The 15,284-nt window shown below is 54.3% G+C and overlaps 1 protein-coding gene across 1 annotated transcript in view; it reads right to left on the bottom strand.

Annotated features, from left to right (window-relative positions):
• The window catches only part of SCNN1A (sodium channel epithelial 1 subunit alpha), a gene marked incomplete in the record, with an annotated part of 208,237 nt that overhangs the window by 53,017 nt on the left and 139,936 nt on the right, over nt 1–15,284 (bottom strand). Inside the window, 1 exon segment of the mRNA XM_073595368.1 lies at nt 1,501–1,579. Coding sequence (XP_073451469.1) covers nt 1,501–1,579 — 79 coding nt within the window.

Here is a 15,284-nt window from a genome sequence, read left to right as displayed (position 1 = left end):
AGACATGGATGGATGGATGGAGACATGGATGGATGGAGACATGGATGGATGGGTGGAGACATGGATAGATGGATGGAGACAGGGATGGATGGATGGATGGATGGATGGATGGATGGATGGAGACATGGATGGATGGAGACATGGATGGATGGAGACAGGGATGGATGGAGACAGGGATGGATGGATGGAGACATGGATGGATGGATGGAGACAGGGATGGATGGAGACATGGATGGATGGATGGAGACATGGATGGATGGAAACATGGATGGATGGATGGAGACATGGATGGATGGATGGAGACATGGATGGATGGAAACATGGATGGATGGATAGAGACATGGATGGATGGATGGAGACATGGATGGATGGATGGAGACATGGATGGATGGATGGAGACAGGGATGGATGGAGACAAGGATGGATGGATGGATGGATGGATGGAGACCTGGATGGATGAAGACATGGAGACAGAGATGGATGGAGACATGGATGGATGGATGGAGACATGGATGGATGGAGACATGGATGGAGACATGGATGGATGGATGGAGACATGGATGGAGACATGGATGGATGGATGGAGACATGGATGGATGGATGGATGGATGGAGACCTGGATGGATGAAGACATGGAGACAGAGATGGATGGATGGAGACATGGATGGATGGATGGAGACATGGATGGATGGATGGATGGATGGATGGAGACATGGATGGATGGGTGGAGACATGGATAGATGGATGGAGACATGGATGGATGGAGACATGGATGGATGGATAGATGGATGGAGACATGGATGGATGGAGACATGGATGGATGGAGACATGGATGGATGGAGACATGGATGGATGGAGACATGGATGAATGGATGGAGACATGGATGGATGGATGGTGACATGGATGGATGGAGACATGGATGGATGGATGGAGACATGGATGGATGGAGACATGGATGGATGGATGGATGGAGACATGGATGGATTGGGGAGTTTGTTTTGAATAATAAAAATGAATAAATCATGTTTTTAGGTTGCGGTGCTCGGATACGGCGGAGTTCCGCTTTAAGCCGATATATCTGGCTACTTTTGCATTTCCATTGACTTGTATGAAGAGAAAAGCAAACAAAAGCCGATGAAGAAAGGGCGGTAATAGCGTGGGAAAGCAGGAAGATGTCATGTACCATAAACATTGGAGAATAAAACTGCAAGACAATTCCTCCCCCAATGTGGTCCTACGGGAGCTGGTAAAGTCCTACCGGAAAAGTTAACCCTTGGAGTATCACTCTTTATAGGAAGTGTCATTGAACAGATGAGCGCCCCTCCCAGATTGGAATATGAATTATAAGATGACTTTTATGATGAAGTTCTTGCCCTCCATGTAGAAGGTTCTCACCTCCAATACCAAATCTTGGAAAACATTTTCAGAAAGAATAAGAAGGAATGGGAGTCACAACCCCCCCATATACTCTCCATACCGGGAATTCCCGGGGTACTTACAGGCAAGGTTTGCGGCATTTGGTAAAACAACCCAAAACATCCGTGTTGAATTCATTTCTAAGCCGATAGTAACAATGACCTGAAAAATACAATATTTGAGATTTATGGCCATTTATAGGAGGTTCATTTTTTTTTCAGATAAACATAAAAAGATCCTCTTGGTAAGAATAATATTAATATTTCATGTTTTAAAAACATTGTTTGTATGAATTAGATTTCATTTCATGGTAGATCTTCTCTGCATCCTGCTTTGTAGTCATTTACACCAATCCATCCATTAATCTATCATGTCATACCGTCAGGGAGCCGTGTGATTGGCCCCAAATGTATTCTGCAGCAGGACAACCACCCCCAACATCCAACCAATGTCATTAAGATCTATCTTCAGTGGAAAGAAGAAGAAGGAGTCCTGGAAGTGATGTTTTGGCCCTCACAGAGCCCTGATCTCTCCATCATGGAGTCTGTCTGGGATAAAGGATTGGAGGCAACCGACATCCACAGAAGATCTGTGCTTAGTTCTCCAAGAAGTACATAGAGCAACCTACCTGCCATAGAACAACCTACCTGTCATATCATAGAATAACCTACCTGTCATATCATAGAATAACCTACCTGTCATAGAACAACCTACCTGTCATAGAACAACCTATCTGTCATAGAACAACCTACCTGTCATATCATAGAATAACCTACCTGTCATAGAACAACCTACCTGCCATAGAACAACCTACCTGTCATATCATAGAATAACCTACCTGTCATATCATAGAATAACCTACCTGTCATATCATAGAATAACCTACCTGTCATAGAACAACCTAACTGTCATAGAACAACCTACCTGCCGTGTTCCTTCACCAACTGTGCGCAAGTCTACCTAGAGGAAGGCGAGGGGGGGGGGGGGGGCACCCCAAATATTGATTGGATTTCTCTTCATTTACTTTCCATGTTGGTAATTGATTATAATAAACTATTAACACTTTGATTTCTGAAAGGTTTCCATGGTTTATAATACCCAGTTGGAGTCAGACCGGGATCACTTCCTTTCCTTCCATTCTAAATGATACCACCAGGAGAAAATGGAAGAAGCCATTTATATGGTTCAGTGCCAGTCAAGCAGGGACTAAAGGAGTTGCTGGATAGACGGCTGACGCCACTTGGATTTTGCCAGCCAAGACCACAGCTAAACCATAGAAATACAGAAAGGAGTTTAATTCCGGCTCTATTATAGATCTGCTTTGCTCCGAGTCCTTCCAAGATTTATCCTGTGTTGAGCTCTGATAAAGGGGGAGGGGTGCCTGAAACATGTTGGCTGTTTTTATATGACTTGTTTACTAACAATTAAAACGATCTTGGACTCTTTCGCCCGGTTTTGGTCTGGTGCTCCATTCTGTATTTCTATAGTTTGAGCTCCTGTTGGGTGCCAATCAAGGGAAGCCTTGCTGTGTGGGAGCCGCCTCGCCTGAGCTATTGAGCTTGTTCCCAGCTCCTCTTTGAGTATGTTGTTCTGAAGACCATCGTTAGGACATCATGAAGAATTTTCCCATGAAAGTAGAAGGGGATCCCAGCAATCACCCGGTATAACTGGACTCCAACAACCCAGAGCACCCTTGTGTTAATGATGTGTTTTCCCCCAAAGGAACCCAATGCAGCATTAGGGGCGCATGTTCCCCAATAACTGGAAATACTGGGGATTTCTGAAGTGTTGGTTTTTGGCTTTGATGGCAGATTGGAGCAGTACGGCAGTGCAGAGACGGTGGGTACAACCTACCTATGATGTCACTAGGACCACGGTTAGGACATCATGAAGAATGTCACCATGACAGTAGAAGGGGATCCCAGCAATCACCCAGCCCACATCTAGTATAACTAGGCTTCTAAGTCCCAAAGTACCCCTGTGTAGCTGCACAGTCTGGGCAAATGGTGTGTCTGCCCCTGCCCCTGTCCCTGCCACCCAATGCTGCACTATGGCCATGTGTTCCACCATAATTAGAAGATCTGGGTATTTGTGGGAGCTTTGATGGCAGATTGGGGCATGGAAGGCAAGGTGGGTACAACCCACTTATGGTGACACTAATGGGAAGTCAATGTGCCTATTATGGATTGCTTTACCCCCCTTCTTATTGGCTGCTTTTTTTTTTACAAACATTCTACTGATTTTGTGTCCCCTTTGTTGGAGTGAAATGCGTCAGTGAGGAAGTGGCTGGTATGGTCAGAGTTCCATCTTAAAAAACATTGATGATGAAGGGTTTCTGACCATCCAGCAGTTTATTACAACAGCGCTCTTCTGCCCGCACTGGGTGGTAGAGTGTTAGCTCTTCTGCCCGCACTGGGTGGTAGAGTGTTAGCTCTTCTGCCCGCACTGGATGGTAGAGCGTTAGCTCTTCTGCCCGAACTGGGAGTCTGAAGTGTTGGGTGGTAGAGTGTTAGCTCTTCTGCCTGCACTGGGTGGTAGAATGTTAGCTCTTCTGCCGCACTGGGAGTCTGAAGTGTTGGGTGGTAGAGTGTTAGCTCTTCTGCCCGCACTGGGTGGTAGAGCGTTAGCTCTTCTGCCCGCACCGGGAGTCTGAAGTGTTGGGTGGTAGAGTGTTAGCTCTTCTGCCCGCACTGGATGGTAGAGCGTTAGCTCTTCTGCCCGCACTGGGAGTCTGAAGTGTTGGGTGGTGGAGTGTTAGCTCTTCTGCCCGCACTGGGTGGTGGAGCGTTAGCTCTTCTGCCCGCACCGGGAGTCTGAAGTGTTGGGTGGTAGAGTGTTAGCTCTTCTGCCCGCACTGGGTGGTAGAGCGTTAGCTCTTCTGCCCGCACCGGGAGTCTGAAGTGTTGGGTGGTAGAGCGTTAGCTCTTCTGCCCGCACTGGGTGGTAGAGCGTTAGCTCTTCTGCCCGCACCGGGAGTCTGAAGTGTTGGGTGGTGGAGTGTTAGCTCTTCTGCCCGCACTGGGTGGTGGAGCGTTAGCTCTTCTGCCTGCACTGGGTGGTAAAGCGTTAGCTCTTCTGCCCGCACTGGATGGTAGAGCGTTAGCTCTTCTGCCCGCACTGGGAGTCTGAAGTGTTGGGTGGTGGAGTGTTAGCTCTTCTGCCCGCACTGGGTGGTGGAGCGTTAGCTCTTCTGCCTGCACTGGGTGGTAAAGCGTTAGCTCTTCTGCCCGCACTGGATGGTAGAGCGTTAGCTCTTCTGCCCGCACTGGGAGTCTGAAGTGTTGGGTGGTAGAGCGTTAGCTCTTCTGCCCACACTGGGAGTCTGAAGTGTTGGGTGGTAGAGTGTTAGCTCTTCTGGCCGCACTGGATGGTAGAGCGTTAGCTCTTCTGCCTGCACTGGATGGTAGAGCGTTAGCTCTTCTGCCTGCACTGGGTGGTAGAGCGTTAGCTCTTCTGCCCGCACTGGGAGTCTGAAGTGTTGGGTGGTGGAGTGTTAGCTCTTCTGCCCGCACTGGGTGGTAGAGTGCTAGCTCTTCTGCCTGCACTGGGTGATGGAGCGTTAGCTCTTCTGCCTGCACTGGATGGTAGAGCGTTAGCTCTTCTGCCCGCACTGGGAGTCTGAAGTGTTGGGTGGTAGAGCGTTAGCTCTTCTGCCTGCACTGGGTGGTAGAGCGTTAGCTCTTCTGCCCGCACTGGATGGTAGAGCGTTGGCTCTTCTGCCCGCACCGGGAGTCTGAAGTGTTGGGTGGTAGAGTGTTAGCTCTTCTACCTGCACTGGGTGGTAGAGTGTTAGCTCTTCTGCCCGCACTGGGAGTCTGAAGTGTTGGGTGGTAGAGTGTTAGCTCTTCTGCCTGCACTGGGTGGTAGAGCGTTAGCTCTTCTGCCCGCACTGGGAGTCTGAAGTGTTGGGTGGTAGAGTGTTAGCTCTTCTGCCTGCACTGGGTGGTAGAGCGTTAGCTCTTCTGCCCGCACTGGGAGTCTGAAGTGTTGGGTGGTAGAGTGTTAGCTCTTCTGCCTGCACTGGGTGGTAGAATGTTAGCTCTTCTGCCCGCACTGGGTGGTAGAGCGTTAGCTCTTCTGCCCGCACTGGGTGGTAGAGCGTTAGCTCTTCTGCCCGCACTGGGAGTCTGAAGTGTTGGGTGGTAGAGTGTTAGCTCTTCTGCCCGCACTGGGTGGTAGAGTGTTAGCTCTTCTGCCTGCACTGGGTGGTAGAGCGTTAGCTCTTCTGCCCGCACTGGGAGTCTGAAGTGTTGGGTGGTAGAATGTTAGCTCTTCTGCCTGCACTGGGTGGTAGAGCGTTAGCTCTTCTGCCCGCACTGGGTGGTAGAGCGTTAGCTCTTCTGCCCGCACTGGGTGGTAGAGTGTTAGCTCTTCTGCCCGCACTGGATGGTAGAGCGTTAGCTCTTCTGCCCGCACCGGGAGTCTGAAGTGTTGGGTGGTAGAGCGTTAGCTCTTCTGCCTGCACTGGATGGTAGAGCGTTAGCTCTTCTGCCCGCACTGGGAGTCTGAAGTGTTGGGTGGTAGAGCGTTAGCTCTTCTGCCCGCACTGGGTGGTAGAGCGTTAGCTCTTCTGCCCGCACTGGGAGTCTGAAGTGTTGGGTGGTAGAGCGTTAGCTCTTGTGCCCGCACTGGGTGGTAGAGCGTTAGCTCTTCTGCCCGCACTGGGAGTCTGAAGTGTTGGGTGGTAGAGCGTTAGCTCTTGTGCCTGCACTGGGTGGTAGAGCGTTAGCTCTTCTGCCCGCACTGGGAGTCTGAAGTGTTGGGTGGTAGAATGTTAGCTCTTCTGCCCGCACTGGGTGGTAGAGCGTTAGCTCTTCTGCCCGCACTGGGTGGTAGAGCGTTAGCTCTTCTGCCCGCACTGGGTGGTAGAGCGTTAGCTCTTCTGCCCGCACTGGGTGGTAGAGCGTTAGCTCTTCTGCCCGCACTGGGTGGTAGAGTGTTAGCTCTTCTGCCTGCACTGGGTGGTAGAGTGTTAGCTCTTCTGCCTGCACTGGGTGGTAGAGCGTTAGCTCTTCTGCCCGCACCGGGAGTCTGAAGTGTTGGGTGGTAGAGCGTTAGCTCTTCTGCCTGCACTGGGTGGTAGAGCGTTAGCTCTTCTGCCCGCACTGGGAGACTGAGGTGTTGGGTGGTAGAGCGTTAGCTCTTCTGCCTGCACTGGGTGGTAGAGCGTTAGCTCTTCTGCCCGCACTGGGTGGTAGAGCGTTAGCTCTTCTGCCCGCACTGGGTGGTAGAGCGTTAGCTCTTCTGCCCGCACTGGGAGTCTGAAGTGTTGGGTGGTAGAGCGTTAGCTCTTCTGCCTGCACTGGGTGGTAGAGCGTTAGCTCTTCTGCTCGCACCGGGAGTCTGAAGTGTTGGGTGGTAGAGTGTTAGCTCTTCTGCCCGCACTGGGTGGTAGAGTGTTAGCTCTTCTGCCCGCACTGGGTGGTAGAGTGTTAGCTCTTCTGCCTGCACTGGGTGGTAGAGTGTTAGCTCTTCTGCCCGCACCGGGAGTCTGAAGTGTTGGGTGGTAGAGCGTTAGCTCTTCTGCCTGCACTGGGTGGTAGAGCGTTAGCTCTTCTGCCCGCACCGGGAGTCTGAAGTGTTGGGTGGTAGAGTGTTAGCTCTTCTGCCTGCACTGGGTGGTAGAGCGTTAGCTCTTCTGCCCGCACTGGGAGTCTGAAGTGTTGGGTGGTAGAGCGTTAGCTCTTCTGCCCGCACTGGGTGGTAGAGCGTTAGCTCTTCTGCCCGCACTGGGTGGTAGAGCGTTAGCTCTTCTGCCCGCACTGGGTGGTAGAGCGTTAGCTCTTCTGCCCGCACTGGGAGTCTGAAGTGTTGGGTGGTAGATCGTTAGCTCTTCTGCCCGCACTGGGTGGTAGAGTGTTAGCTCTTCTGCCCGCACTGGGTGGTAGAGCGTTAGCTCTTCTGCCCGCACTGGGTGGTAGAGCGTTAGCTCTTCTGCCCGCACCGGGAGTCTGAAGTGTTGGGTGGTAGAGTGTTAGCTCTTCTGCCCGCACTGGGTGGTAGAGTGTTAGCTCTTCTGCCTGCACTGGGTGGTAGAGCGTTAGCTCTTCTGCCCGCACTGGGAGTCTGAAGTGTTGGGTGGTAGAATGTTAGCTCTTCTGCCCGCACTGGGTGGTAGAGCGTTAGCTCTTCTGCCCGCACTGGGTGGTAGAGCGTTAGCTCTTCTGCCCGCACTGGGTGGTAGAGTGTTAGCTCTTCTGCCCGCACTGGATGGTAGAGCGTTAGCTCTTCTGCCCGCACTGGGAGTCTGAAGTGTTGGGTGGTAGAGCGTTAGCTCTTCTGCCTGCACTGGATGGTAGAGCGTTAGCTCTTCTGCCCGCACTGGGAGTCTGAAGTGTTGGGTGGTAGAGTGTTAGCTCTTCTGCCTGCACTGGGTGGTAGAGCGTTAGCTCTTCTGCCTGCACCGGGAGTCTGAAGTGTTGGGTGGTAGAGCGTTAGCTCTTCTGCCCGCACTGGGTGGTAGAGCGTTAGCTCTTCTGCCCGCACTGGGTGGTAGAGTGTTAGCTCTTCTGCCCGCACTGGGTGGTAGAGCGTTAGCTCTTCTGCCCGCACTGGGTGGTAGAGTGTTAGCTCTTCTGCCTGCACTGGGTGGTAGAGTGTTAGCTCTTCTGCCTGCACTGGGTGGTAGAGCGTTAGCTCTTCTGCCCGCACCGGGAGTCTGAAGTGTTGGGTGGTAGAGCGTTAGCTCTTCTGCCTGCACTGGGTGGTAGAGCGTTAGCTCTTCTGCCCGCACTGGGAGTCTGAAGTGTTGGGTGGTAGAGCGTTAGCTCTTCTGCCTGCACTGGGTGGTAGAGCGTTAGCTCTTCTGCCCGCACTGGGTGGTAGAGCGTTAGCTCTTCTGCCCGCACTGGGTGGTAGAGCGTTAGCTCTTCTGCCCGCACTGGGAGTCTGAAGTGTTGGGTGGTAGAGCGTTAGCTCTTCTGCCTGCACTGGGTGGTAGAGCGTTAGCTCTTCTGCCCGCACTGGGTGGTAGAGCGTTAGCTCTTCTGCTCGCACCGGGAGTCTGAAGTGTTGGGTGGTAGAGTGTTAGCTCTTCTGCCCGCACTGGGTGGTAGAGTGTTAGCTCTTCTGCCCGCACTGGGTGGTAGAGTGTTAGCTCTTCTGCCTGCACTGGGTGGTAGAGTGTTAGCTCTTCTGCCCGCACCGGGAGTCTGAAGTGTTGGGTGGTAGAGCGTTAGCTCTTCTGCCTGCACTGGGTGGTAGAGCGTTAGCTCTTCTGCCCGCACCGGGAGTCTGAAGTGTTGGGTGGTAGAGTGTTAGCTCTTCTGCCTGCACTGGGTGGTAGAGCGTTAGCTCTTCTGCCCGCACTGGGAGTCTGAAGTGTTGGGTGGTAGAGCGTTAGCTCTTCTGCCCGCACTGGGTGGTAGAGCGTTAGCTCTTCTGCCCGCACTGGGTGGTAGAGCGTTAGCTCTTCTGCCCGCACTGGGTGGTAGAGCGTTAGCTCTTCTGCCCGCACTGGGAGTCTGAAGTGTTGGGTGGTAGATCGTTAGCTCTTCTGCCCGCACTGGGTGGAAGAGTGTTAGCTCTTCTGCCCGCACTGGGAGTCTGAAGTGTTGGGTGGTAGAGTGTTAGCTCTTCTGCCCGCACTGGGTGGTAGAGCGTTAGCTCTTCTGCCCGCACTGGGTGGTAGAGCGTTAGCTCTTCTGCCCGCACCGGGAGTCTGAAGTGTTGGGTGGTAGAGTGTTAGCTCTTCTGCCTGCACTGGGTGGTAGAATGTTAGCTCTTCTGCCCGCACTGGGTGGTAGAGCGTTAGCTCTTCTGCCCGCACTGGGTGGTAGAGCGTTAGCTCTTCTGCCTGCACTGGGTGGTAGAGCGTTAGCTCTTCTGCCTGCACTGGGAGTCTGAAGTGTTGGGTGGTAGAGTGTTAGCTCTTCTGCCTGCACTGGGTGGTAGAGCGTTAGCTCTTCTGCCCGCATCGGGAGTCTGAAGTGTTGGGTGGTAGAGCGTTAGCTCTTCTGCCCGCACTGGGTGGTAGAGCGTTAGCTCTTCTGCCCGCACTGGGTGGTAGAGCGTTAGCTCTTCTGCCCGCACTGGGTGGTAGAGCGTTAGCTCTTCTGCCCGCACTGGGAGTCTGAAGTGTTGGGTGGTAGAGTGTTAGCTCTTCTGCCTGCACTGGGTGGTAGAGCGTTAGCTCTTCTGCCCGCACTGGGAGTCTGAAGTGTTGGGTGGTAGAGTGTTAGCTCTTCTGCCTGCACTGGGTGGTAGAGCGGTAGCTCTTCTTCCCGCACTGGGAGTCTGAAGTGTTGGGTGGTAGAGTGTTAGCTCTTCTGCCCGCACTGGGTGGTAGAGCGTTAGCTCTTCTGCCCGCACTGGGTGGTAGAGCGTTAGCTCTAATGCCCGCACTGGGTGGTAGAGCGTTAGCTCTTCTGCCCGCACTGGGAGTCTGAAGTGTTGGGTGGTAGATCGTTAGCTCTTCTGCCCGCACTGGGTGGTAGAGTGTTAGCTCTTCTGCCCGCACTGGGAGTCTGAAGTGTTGGGTGGTAGAGCGTTAGCTCTTCTGCCTGCACTGGGTGGTAGAGCGTTAGCTCTTCTACCTGCACTGGGAGTCTGAAGTGTTGGGTGGTAGACTGTTAGCTCTTCTGCCCGCACTGGATGGTAGAGCGTTAGCTCCTCTGCCCGCACTAGGAGTCTGAAGTGTTGGGTGGTAGAGTGTTAGCTCTTCTGCCTGCACTGGGTGGTAGAGCGTTAGCTCTTCTGCCCGCACTGGGTGGTAGAGCGTTAGCTCTTCTGCCCACACTGGGTGGTAGAGCGTTAGCTCTTCTGCCCGCACTGGGTGGTAGAGCGTTAGCTCTTCTGCCCGCACTGGGTGGTAGAGCGTTAGCTCTTCTGCCCGCACTGGGTGGTAAAGCGCTAGCTCTTCTGCCCGCACTGGGTGGTAGAGCGTTAGCTCTTCTGCCTGCACTGGGAGTCTGAAGTGTTGGGTGGTAGAGTGTTAGCTCTTCTGCCTGCACTGGGTGGTAGAGCGTTAGCTCTTCTGCCTGCACTGGGAGTCTGAAGTGTTGGGTGGTAGAGTGTTAGCTCTTCTGCCTGCACTGGGTGGTAGAGCGTTAGCTCTTCTGCCCGCACTGGGAGTCTGAAGTGTTGGGTGGTAGAGCGTTAGCTCTTCTGCCTGAACTGGGTGGTAGAGCGTTAGCTCTTCTGCCCGCACTGGGTGGTAGAGCGTTAGCTCTTCTGCCCGCACTGGGTGGTAGAGCGTTAGCTCTTCTGCCCGCACCGGGAGTCTGAAGTGTTGGGTGGTAGAGTGTTAGCTCTTCTGCCTGCACTGGGTGGTAGAGCGTTAGCTTTTCTGCCCGCACCGGAAGTCTGAAGTGTTGGGTGGTAGAGCGTTAGCTCTTCTGCCCGCACTGGGTGGTAGAGCGTTAGCTCTTCTGCCCGCACTGGGTGGTAGAGCGTTAGCTCTTCTGCCCGCACTGGGTGGTAGAGCGTTAGCTCTTCTGCCCGCACCGGGAGTCTGAAGTGTTGGGTGGTAGAGTGTTAGCTCTTCTGCCCGCACTGGGTGGTAGAGCGTTAGCTCTTCTGCCCGCACTGGGTGGTAGAGCGTTAGCTCTTCTGCCCGCACTGGGTGGTAGAGCGTTAGCTCTTCTGCCCGCACCGGGAGTCTGAAGTGTTGGGTGGTAGAGTGTTAGCTCTTCTGCCTGCACTGGGTGGTAGAGCGTTAGCTCTTCTGCCCGCACTGGGAGTCTGAAGTGTTGGGTGGTAGAGTGTTAGCTCTTCTGCCTGCACTGGGTGGTAGAGCGGTAGCTCTTCTTCCCGCACTGGGAGTCTGAAGTGTTGGGTGGTAGAGCGTTAGCTCTTCTGCCCGCACTGGGTGGTAGAGCGTTAGCTATTCTGCCCGCACTGGGTGGTAGAGCGTTAGCTCTTCTGCCCGCACTGGGTGGTAGAGCGTTAGCTCTTCTGCCCGCACTGGGAGTCTGAAGTGTTGGGTGGTAGAGCGTTAGCTCTTCTGCCCGCACTGGGTGGTAGAGCGTTAGCTCTTCTGCCCGCACTGGGTGGTAGAGCGTTAGCTCTTCTGCCCGCACTGGGTGGTAGATCGTTAGCTCTTCTGCCCGCACTGGATGGTAGAGTGTTAGCTCTTCTGCCCGCACTGGATGGTAGAGCGTTAGCTCTTCTGCCCGCACCGGGAGTCTGAAGTGTTGGGTGGTAGAGTGTTAGCTCTTCTGCCTGCACTGGGTGGTAGAGTGTTAGCTCTTCTGCCCGCACTGGATGGTAGAGCGTTAGCTCTTCTGCCTGCACCGGGAGTCTGAAGTGTTGGGTGGTAGAGTGTTAGCTCTTCTGCCTGCACTGGGTGGTAGAATGTTAGCTCTTCTGCCCGCACTGGGTGGTAGAGCGTTAGCTCTTCTGCCCGCACTGGGTGGTAGAGCGTTAGCTCTTCTGCCCGCACTGGGAGTCTGAAGTGTTGGGTGGTAGAGCGTTAGCTCTTCTGCCTGCACTGGATGGTAGAGCGTTAGCTCTTCTGCCTGCACTGGGAGTCTGAAGTGTTGGGTGGTAGAGTGTTAGCTCTTCTGCCTGCACTGGATGGTAGAGCGTTAGCTCTTCTGCCCGCACCGGGAGTCTGAAGTGTTGGGTGGTAGAGCGTTAGCTCTTCTGCCCGCACTGGGTGGTAGAGCGTTAGCTCTTCTGCCCGCACTGGGAGTCTGAAGTGTTGGGTGGTAGAGCGTTAGCTCTTCTGCCCGCACTGGGTGGTAGAGCGTTAGCTCTTCTGCCCGCACTGGGTGGTAGAGTGTTAGCTCTTCTGCCTGCACTGGGTGGTAGAGTGTTAGCTCTTCTGCCTGCACTGGGTGGTAGAGCGTTAGCTCTTCTGCCCGCATCGGGAGTCTGAAGTGTTGGGTGGTAGAGCGTTAGCTCTTCTGCCTGCACTGGGTGGTAGAGTGTTAGCTCTTCTGCCCGCACTGGGTGGTAGAGCGTTAGCTCTTCTGCCCGCACTGGGTGGTAGAGCGTTAGCTCTTCTGCCCGCACTGGGTGGTAGAGCGTTAGCTCTTCTGCCCGCACTGGGTGGTAGAGCGTTAGCTCTTCTGCCCGCACCGGGAGTCTGAAGTGTTGGGTGGTAGAGTGTTAGCTCTTCTGCCTGCACTGGGTGGTAGAGCGTTAGCTCTTCTGCCCGCACTGGGAGTCTGCAGTGTTGGGTGGTAGAGCGTTAGCTCTTCTGCCCGCACTGGGTGGTAGAGCGTTAGCTCTTCTGCCCGCACTGGGAGTCTGAAGTGTTGGGTGGTAGAGCGTTAGCTCTTCTGCCCGCACTGGGTGGTAGAGCGTTAGCTCTTCTGCCCGCACTGGGTGGTAGAGCATTAGCTCTTCTGCCCGCACTGGGAGTCTGAAATGTTGGGTGGTAGAGTGTTAGCTCTTCTGCCTGCACTGGGTGGTAGAGCGTTAGCTCTTCTGCCCGCACTGGGAGTCTGAAGTGTTGGGTGGTAGAGCGTTAGCTCTTCTGCCTGCACTGGGTGGTAGAGCGTTAGCTCTTCTGCCCGCACTGGGAGTCTGAAGTGTTGGGTGGTAGAGCGTTAGCTCTTCTGCCCGCACTGGGTGATAGAGTGTTAGCTCTTCTGCCCGCACCGGGAGTCTGAAGTGTTGGGTGGTAGAGTGTTAGCTCTTCTGCCTGCACTGGGTGGTAGAATGTTAGCTCTTCTGCCCGCACTGGGTGGTAGAGCGTTAGCTCTTCTGCCCGCACTGGGAGTCTGAAGTGTTGGGTGGTAGAGTGTTAGCTCTTCTGCCTGCACTGGGTGGTAGAGTGTTAGCTCTTCTGCCTGCACTGGGTGGTAGAGCGTTAGCTCTTCTGCCCGCATCGGGAGTCTGAAGTGTTGGGTGGTAGAGCGTTAGCTCTTCTGCCTGCACTGGGTGGTAGAGCGTTAGCTTTTCTGCCCGCACCGGAAGTCTGAAGTGTTGGGTGGTAGAGTGTTAGCTCTTCTGCCTGCACTGGGTGGTAGAGTGTTAGCTCTTCTGCCCGCACTGGGTGGTAGAGCGTTAGCTCTTCTGCCCGCACTGGGTGGTAGAGCGTTAGCTCTTCTGCCCGCACTGGGTGGTAGAGCGTTAGCTCTTCTGCCCGCACTGGGTGGTAGAGCGTTAGCTCTTCTGCCCGCACCGGGAGTCTGAAGTGTTGGGTGGTAGAGTGTTAGCTCTTCTGCCTGCACTGGGTGGTAGAGCGTTAGCTCTTCTGCCCGCACTGGGAGTCTGCAGTGTTGGGTGGTAGAGCGTTAGCTCTTCTGCCCGCACTGGGTGGTAGAGCGTTAGCTCTTCTGCCCGCACTGGGAGTCTGAAGTGTTGGGTGGTAGAGTGTTAGCTCTTCTGCCCGCACTGGGTGGTAGAGCATTAGCTCTTCTGCCCGCACTGGGAGTCTGAAATGTTGGGTGGTAGAGTGTTAGCTCTTCTGCCTGCACTGGGTGGTAGAGCGTTAGCTCTTCTGCCCGCACTAGGAGTCTGAAGTGTTGGGTGGTAGAGCGTTAGCTCTTCTGCCTGCACTGGGTGGTAGAGCGTTAGCTCTTCTGCCCGCAACGGGAGTCTGAAGTGTTGGGTGGTAGAGCGTTAGCTCTTCTGCCCGCACTGGGTGGTAGAGCGTTAGCTCTTCTGCCCGCACTGGGTGGTAGAGTGTTAGCTCTTCTGCCTGCACTGGGTGGTAGAGTGTTAGCTCTTCTGCCTGCACTGGGTGGTAGAGCGTTAGCTCTTCTGCCCGCACCGGGAGTCTGAAGTGTTGGGTGGTAGAGCGTTAGCTCTTCTGCCTGCACTGGGTGGTAGAGCGTTAGCTCTTCTGCCCGCACTGGGAGTCTGAAGTGTTGGGTGGTAGAGCGTTAGCTCTTCTGCCTGCACTGGATGGTAGAGCGTTAGCTCTTCTGCCTGCACTGGATGGTAGAGCGTTAGCTCTTCTGCCCGCACTGGGTGGTAGAGCGTTAGCTCTTCTGCCCGCACTGGGAGTCTGAAGTGTTGGGTGGTAGAGCGTTAGCTCTTCTGCCTGCACTGGGTGGTAGAGCGTTAGCTCTTCTGCCCGCACTGGGTGGTAGAGCGTTAGCTCTTCTGCTCGCACCGGGAGTCTGAAGTGTTGGGTGGTAGAGTGTTAGCTCTTCTGCCCGCACTGGGTGGTAGAGTGTTAGCTCTTCTGCCCGCACTGGGTGGTAGAGTGTTAGCTCTTCTGCCTGCACTGGGTGGTAGAGTGTTAGCTCTTCTGCCCACACCGGGAGTCTGAAGTGTTGGGTGGTAGAGTGTTAGCTCTTCTGCCTGCACTGGGTGGTAGAGCGTTAGCTCTTCTGCCCGCACTGGGAGTCTGAAGTGTTGGGTGGTAGATCGTTAGCTCTTCTGCCCGCACTGGATGGTAGAGTGTTAGCTCTTCTGCCCGCACTGGGAGTCTGAAGTGTTGGGTGGTAGATCGTTAGCTCTTCTGCCCGCACTGGATGGTAGAGTGTTAGCTCTTCTGCCCGCACTGGGAGTCTGAAGTGTTGGGTGGTAGAGTGTTAGCTCTTCTGCCCGCACTGGATGGTAGAGCGTTAGCTCTTCTGCCCGCACCGGGAGTCTGAAGTGTTGGGTGGTAGAGCGTTAGCTCTTCTGCCTGCACTGGGTGGTAGAGTGTTAGCTCTTCTGCCTGCACTGGGTGGTAGAGCGTTAGCTTTTCTGCCCGCACCGGAAGTCTGAAGTGTTGGGTGGTAGAGCGTTAGCTCTTCTGCCCGCACTGGGTGGTAGAGCGTTAGCTCTTCTGCCCGCACTGGGTGGTAGAGCGTTAGCTCTTCTGCCCGCACTGGGAGTCTGAAGTGTTGGGTGGTAGAGTGTTAGCTCTTCTGCCTGCACTGGGTGGTAGAGCGTTAGCTCTTCTGCCCGCACTGGGAGTCTGAAGTGTTGGGTGGTAGAGTGTTAGCTCTTCTGCCTGCACTGGGTGGTAGAGCGTTAGCTC

Source organism: Aquarana catesbeiana, linkage group LG08 (genome assembly GCF_042186555.1).
Source record: "Aquarana catesbeiana isolate 2022-GZ linkage group LG08, ASM4218655v1, whole genome shotgun sequence".
NCBI classification, from domain to species: domain Eukaryota; kingdom Metazoa; phylum Chordata; class Amphibia; order Anura; family Ranidae; genus Aquarana; species Aquarana catesbeiana.
The sequence above is the reverse complement of the archived record's forward strand: the minus strand, read 5'-3'. Positions and strand labels throughout refer to the sequence as shown.